This window comes from Hypomesus transpacificus, chromosome 13 (genome assembly GCF_021917145.1).
Source record: "Hypomesus transpacificus isolate Combined female chromosome 13, fHypTra1, whole genome shotgun sequence".
Taxonomy (NCBI): Eukaryota; Metazoa; Chordata; class Actinopteri; order Osmeriformes; family Osmeridae; genus Hypomesus; species Hypomesus transpacificus.
The window spans coordinates 10,724,643-10,730,483 of NC_061072.1; the positions used below are offsets into that span (position 1 = coordinate 10,724,643).

The 5,841-nt window shown below is 40.8% G+C and overlaps 1 protein-coding gene across 1 annotated transcript; it reads left to right on the forward strand.

Annotated features, from left to right (window-relative positions):
- lgi1b (leucine-rich, glioma inactivated 1b) lies at positions 1 to 4,842 on the forward strand. The gene is made up of 8 exons (XM_047032316.1): positions 1 to 662; positions 904 to 975; positions 1,973 to 2,044; positions 2,145 to 2,216; positions 2,925 to 2,996; positions 3,160 to 3,329; positions 3,557 to 3,721; positions 3,973 to 4,842. The coding sequence occupies exons 1-8, from the start codon at positions 472 to 474 to the stop codon at positions 4,788 to 4,790; spliced, it is 1,632 nt and encodes a 543-aa protein (XP_046888272.1). The 5' UTR covers positions 1 to 471; the 3' UTR covers positions 4,791 to 4,842.
- The last annotated feature ends 999 nt before the right edge of the window (positions 4,843 to 5,841 follow it).

Genomic DNA, 5,841 nt, shown 5'->3' on the forward strand with positions numbered 1-5,841 from the left:
CTCTCTCTGGCTTTCTTTCTAACCCTGTCCCCTGAGATTTCACGCTTTCATCTTTTCTTATGGTCGAGGCAGTCACACACCCATAATAAAACGTTTTTATGTCTAATTATAAGCTAAACCATTGCTTTATTATTTTATGCGCTGGTAAGGTTAGAAGAATCGAAGGATATCGCTTTGCCATTACATTTTTATTCAATCTTCAACGATCAACCTTTGTCTTTTTATTTAATCTCCCATTCTGCATTTCTCATTCTTATCGCCTTGCAGAACGAATCTCTTGGAGTACTGCCTAGTCTAGTCATTGAGACACAAGCGGCATTCTCACCACGTTTCAACGGACACTCACGGATCAAATTTAACCACATTCGGTCAATTCGTCTGTGATTCGAATATCCGATATTGGATATTGAAAAAGAGGTTAATGTTTAGGGATATTTTCAGAGCTGGTTGTGACCAGAGAAGACAGAAAGGATGGGATATGGAAACAGAGCCGTGAAAGGATGTGCAGTGTTTCTATGGGTCGCCTCCGTCGTTCTCTTAGCGGAGAGCAGAAGAGTAAAGCAACCCAGATGTCCTGCATCTTGTACCTGTACTAAAGATAATGCCCTGTGCGAGAATATCCGATCCGTCCCGCACAGTTTCCCAACCGACGTCGTCTCTTTGTAAGTTGGAACTGAATAACTGGACTTTTTTTGTTGTCAACATGGACCATCATTTGATGGTCATATATTGCTTTGTTCAAACGTTTTAAAATTTTTGAATGTTTATTAAGGTGTGGGTTTATGGTGAATGTACATATCAATACATTGAATTTAAATTGATTTCGCATCATGTTAATACAACTGAATATTGGCCTTTTCACACATTCTTCTCATATGTTTATTGTCCCATGCCACTATACAGGTCTTTTGTCAAGTCTGGCTTCAATGAAATCACAGGTGGTAGCTTCGTTCACACACCGGCCCTTCAGCTTCTGTAAGTTTTCTATATGCTATATTTATTCATATGCAGTCCGTCTTCCTCACGCAAGTCTCCATCTTTATGTTCCCCATGGGGTCTGATATTTGCATCAACAAAGCCCTGATCAGTGGCCTCCCAGTGGAGTCGCGTTCCCTCATGGCTAGACTGTTCTGTATGCGTGATGGTTTCAAGGGGATTCTCTCTTGGTGTTGCGGTTATGCAATGTGCTTCTGGGAGGAATAACCATAGGCTTCTGTTCCATCAATGTATTTAGCACCACAAACGCTCTGATGTCTTTGATAAATTGTATATAACATCACGCATTCCTTAAACAAAAACCATGTTCCATTATTTATTCTAACAGTGAGTTCATTGCTTTGTTCCATTTCTTAAAACATGCTCATAACTCGCCCCCAAGCTCAACAATGTACTCACAGTTACCCTAATGGACATTCCATACAGGTACTTCAGTTGCCCTCATAAAAATGTGTCACAAAGCATTCATTCAATCTTGCAAAACATTTATCTTGGCATGACTCCTCTCCAGTTTGGGGCCAAATGAGTCTGAACGTGTACAAAATATCAACGCTGTTTAATGGGAACTATGGGAGCCACTGATCTGTTATTATTGTCATTGGAGTTGTGCCATCTCAAGATTGGCTGGAATGCTATGTGATTGCTGGGAGACATGGTCAAATTGATGCATCAGATTAAATATACATCAAGTAGGAACACAATCAGGGGCAACAAAAAGTATCTAATCTATGGGATTGCCTTGCATTTCTTTTTTTAATGAATTCTGATTGTCTTCATTTTGTTTGGGAAATTATTGACCTTAAGCTTTGCCTCCCTCAGTTATGTAAAAATGTTGGAAACGGAATCTCAAATTCCGGCATTCAAAAGAAGGACCACATTGTCTCTTTATGATTACGATGTGATCATCATCTGGTGAGCCATTAATGATGCATATATAGATTAAGGACACATAGTTATTTGTGTCTTTTTCTCACAGCTTATTCACTGCTAATTCATTTGACTTCATTGATGAAGATGCCTTCCTAGGTTTGCCCCACCTAGAGTACCTGTAAGTAACTCATCTGCAACATTTAAAATGTGTATGTTTACTACTAACATTTGCATTGCTTTGTATTTGTGTATAAACCTGTTATTCCCTAATTTAACAGGTTCATCGAAAACAACAAGATAGAATCTATCTCCCCGTTTGCTTTCAGAGGCCTGAAAGCCCTGATACATCTGTAAGTACCAGTACAATATACCAATACATCAATGTCCCATTGTCCCTTTCAGTACTGTAATCTTTGTCAATGTCAGAAATGCTACAAGCTATGCTATCCCAGTGATATTGACCAAGGTGAGTCTGTCTTGTCTGCCAGATCAGGTTGCCAAAACAAATGATTGGCTGGCTGTCTTGTCCTGGGTATCGCTTTGCATCACTGTGGAATGGCTGCATCTCTGTTTTATATCAGTGTTTTAATTTCAGTTTAATGTTAATGTTGTCAAACAAATTGGAAAGAGGAATGAGAGGAGAAGTGGATTTGTACAGTAATTTTGTTATGCAGAATTGGTGATATATTCACCCTTTGGGATCAATAAAATCCATAACTTTCACAATATTTTTGTGGAATGCACACACTGTTTGCAACTCTGAAATGTTAGAGTACAGTGCATTCAAAACATAACCAAGAACAAGCTGACCTGTATAAAGGTCAAACCTAAATATACTATGTGTTCTGTAACACTAAACGCTTCTTTACCCCAGTCCCTTGGACGTAAGACTCTCTCCTTGACCACTTATTATTAAGCAACTGATTTAAAAAAAATGTGTTTAGGATCTCACCCCTCATCAAAAACGTTTGTTTGGATATAGAAAAAAAAAAATGAACAGATCACCTAGATATTTATGCGGTAAATGTTACCTCTCTAAATGTTTTTTTCTTCTTCAGGAGCCTAGCTTACAATAACTTGGAAACATTGCCCAAAGATGTTTTCAATGGTATGGATGCCTTGTCGAAAGTGTGAGTATTAGTAGTGTCCTCTAATGACATAACACACACTCTTAAGACGATGACACAGAGGGGACGGAAAACCAAAAGGCTACGTTTCTTTTCATATCAATTTCTGTAAGTCCGTCAATTAAACGTTTCAGTTTTTTGTTGACACAACACTGTGGCCACACAGGGATCTGCGGGGGAACAGCCTGGTATGTGACTGCAAGCTGAAGTGGCTGGTTGAATGGATGCACAGCACCAATGCCACAGTAGATGAGATCTACTGTAGTGGACCCCCTGTTCAACAGGGCAAGAAGATCAATGATCTCCTGCCTCAATCCTTCGACTGCATCACAGCAGGTGACTTGTCTGGTTACTGGTATTCGACTCTCAAGAATTTCTAATCCTCTTAACTATGTCCACCTCATTGTACTCAGCACTGGCTTTGTGAAGTTTGTTAGGATTTAAATGTGCTCTTATTAACCTCCAAACTGTGGATGTGTACTGTACCAAGTTTGCAGTGTGAGATAAAGATTGTGCTGTTTATGTGTCTAAGATGAATATTTTTGTGGATTTTGTTGTTGCAGAGTTTGCCTCCTATCAGTCTCTGAAGTTTGAATCCATCTCCGTAGAGGACTTTACCTTTGGCAAAGATCAATATGTTGTGTTTGCCCAACCATTCACTGGAACATGCAGCTTCCAGGAATGGGACCATGTTGAAATGGTCTTTCGAACTTTTGATAGTATTGAAAGTGAGTAATGCTGGTTTTCAGTTTCCTGAACAAACTACAACAGTACACTGCTTCATTCCAGTCCCACAGCATAATTTCTTCTAATATGTCGAGCAGTAATACTACCCGAAGCTGAGAAGATTTTTGTGGAAGGGTGCCCTATTGTAAAGCCACTGTATAATTCTGATATACGTTTCAGAGTACTGATCCATCAACAACCTTTGTCTAGTACATTAAAACCTGATAAACCTTTGCCCCCTCTACTTTCCCAGGCACCTCTACTGTGGTGTGTAAACCCATGGTGATCGACAACCAGCTGTTCGTTATCGTGGCCCAGCTGTTTGCTGGCTCCCACATCTACAAACGTGACACTAGCGCCAATAAGTTTATAAAGATACAAGACATAGACATCTTGAAGATCCGGAAGCCCAATGACATTGAGACGTTCCTCATTGATGGCGAGTCCTTCTTTGTTATAGCCGACAGCTCCAAGGCCGGTTCCACCACCGTGTACAAGTGGAACGGTAATGGGTTCTACTCTCACCAGTCTCTCCACCCATGGTACCGGGACACAGATGTGGAGTACCTGGAGATCTCCACCAAGCCCCACCTAATCCTTTCCAGTAGCTCCCAGAGGCCTGTGGTCTACCAGTGGAACAAGGCCCTGAAGCAGTTTGACCGACGAACCGATATTCCTGAGATGGAGGACGTCTTCGCCGTCAAGCACTTCAAGGTCAAAGGCGACCTCTTCATCTGCCTCACCCGCTTCATTGGTGACTCGAAGGTGATGCGCTGGGATGGCGCCATGTTCAAGGAGGTCCAGACGGTGCCTTCAAGAGGCTCCATGGTGTTCCAGCCAGTCGCCGTGGGCAACTGGCAATACGCCATCTTGGGCAGCGACTACTCACTGACGCAGGTGTACCAGTGGGATGTCAAGAGTGGCCTGTTCGTTCACGCCCAGGAGCTCAACATTCAATCACCTAGAGCTTTCTCTTTGCTTTCCATCGACAACAGGGAGTTCCTCCTAGCTTCCAGCTTCAAAGGGAAATCTCAGATCTATGAGCACCTTATGATAGACCTGAGTAATTGAGAACAGATCTAAAGTAAAGGTATCTTATGACAGACCTGAGTAATTGATAATGGAAACAATTACAGGTGTGATGATACAGTATGATACGGCAATGTAGTGTTCGCAGCACTGTGAGCAACATGAAGGGGGTTATATTGATGCAGTGTACTCTGTTTAAACTGTACCGCTATAAGGATTACACAATGATAAAACATTTTGTCAGGCTGTATGCATGATATATAGTCCACTAATAATGAATAATTAACACAATTTTTGATGAATGCCTTGCTAGAAATATTCACTGCACTCCCCCTTTCCCCTCTCTCCCTGTACTCTAGCCTCTTTACTCCATCTTAGACAAAGCCATTGTTGACTTCAACTGGAACTAAGCCCCGCACTATGCAGAATCTGGCACCTGTGCTTTCACAAAATCCACCTTTAAGGTAAAGCAAATACGTATAACATAGGTATTCACAGCTAACATTTGACTGACATCTACTTGCCAAATGAAATGTTTACGTTTTTACAATAATATGTAAAGTAATTTATATGACACAACCTTTTGTATTTAGAGGGGACCACTCCAATGCTATATCTTTCATATGGCGCTTTGTAGTTTAGTTTAGATTTTAAATCACTTTTTCAATTGATGAACTTACTTTTAGTGTCCTAGTAGCCTATCACACAAACCAATCTTGTGTCATTTTAATCTTGAGTTGGGGTAGTGTCTTATTGTATGTTCATGGTCTTTATCTTTATTTGTATTTTGTGTAATAAACCAGTTTAATGAAACCTTAAAAATAAAAAGCCTTTTTTTGCCAAACATTTTAGTTACACATTTGGATAATAAGGTGTGGTGGGAGAGGTAACTTGACCCCATGGGAACTCAGTTTTAAACGTTGGGCAACGTTTTGATTGTCCAACTGCGCAACCGGGGTTTTCTGCCTCCTGTGGTTAAAGTAATCATTGCATGCTGCTCTGTAGACACCAAGGTTACATATTAATCGCTCTGTTTCACTCAGGACAAGGGAAAACACGCACTCCAAGGCATGCCACCTGTTGCATCTTTCCG

Excerpts from the sequence above, each read along its gene's own strand:
- lgi1b (XM_047032316.1), top strand. The coding sequence starts at position 472 with ATGGGATATGGAAACAGAGCCGTGAAAGGATGTGCAGTGTTTCTATGG. Across the intron at positions 3,330-3,556 it reads CTTCGACTGCATCACAGCAG|AGTTTGCCTCCTATCAGTCT; the intron begins GTGACTTGTCTG and ends TTGTTGTTGCAG. Across the intron at positions 3,722-3,972 it reads AACTTTTGATAGTATTGAAA|GCACCTCTACTGTGGTGTGT; the intron begins GTGAGTAATGCT and ends CTACTTTCCCAG.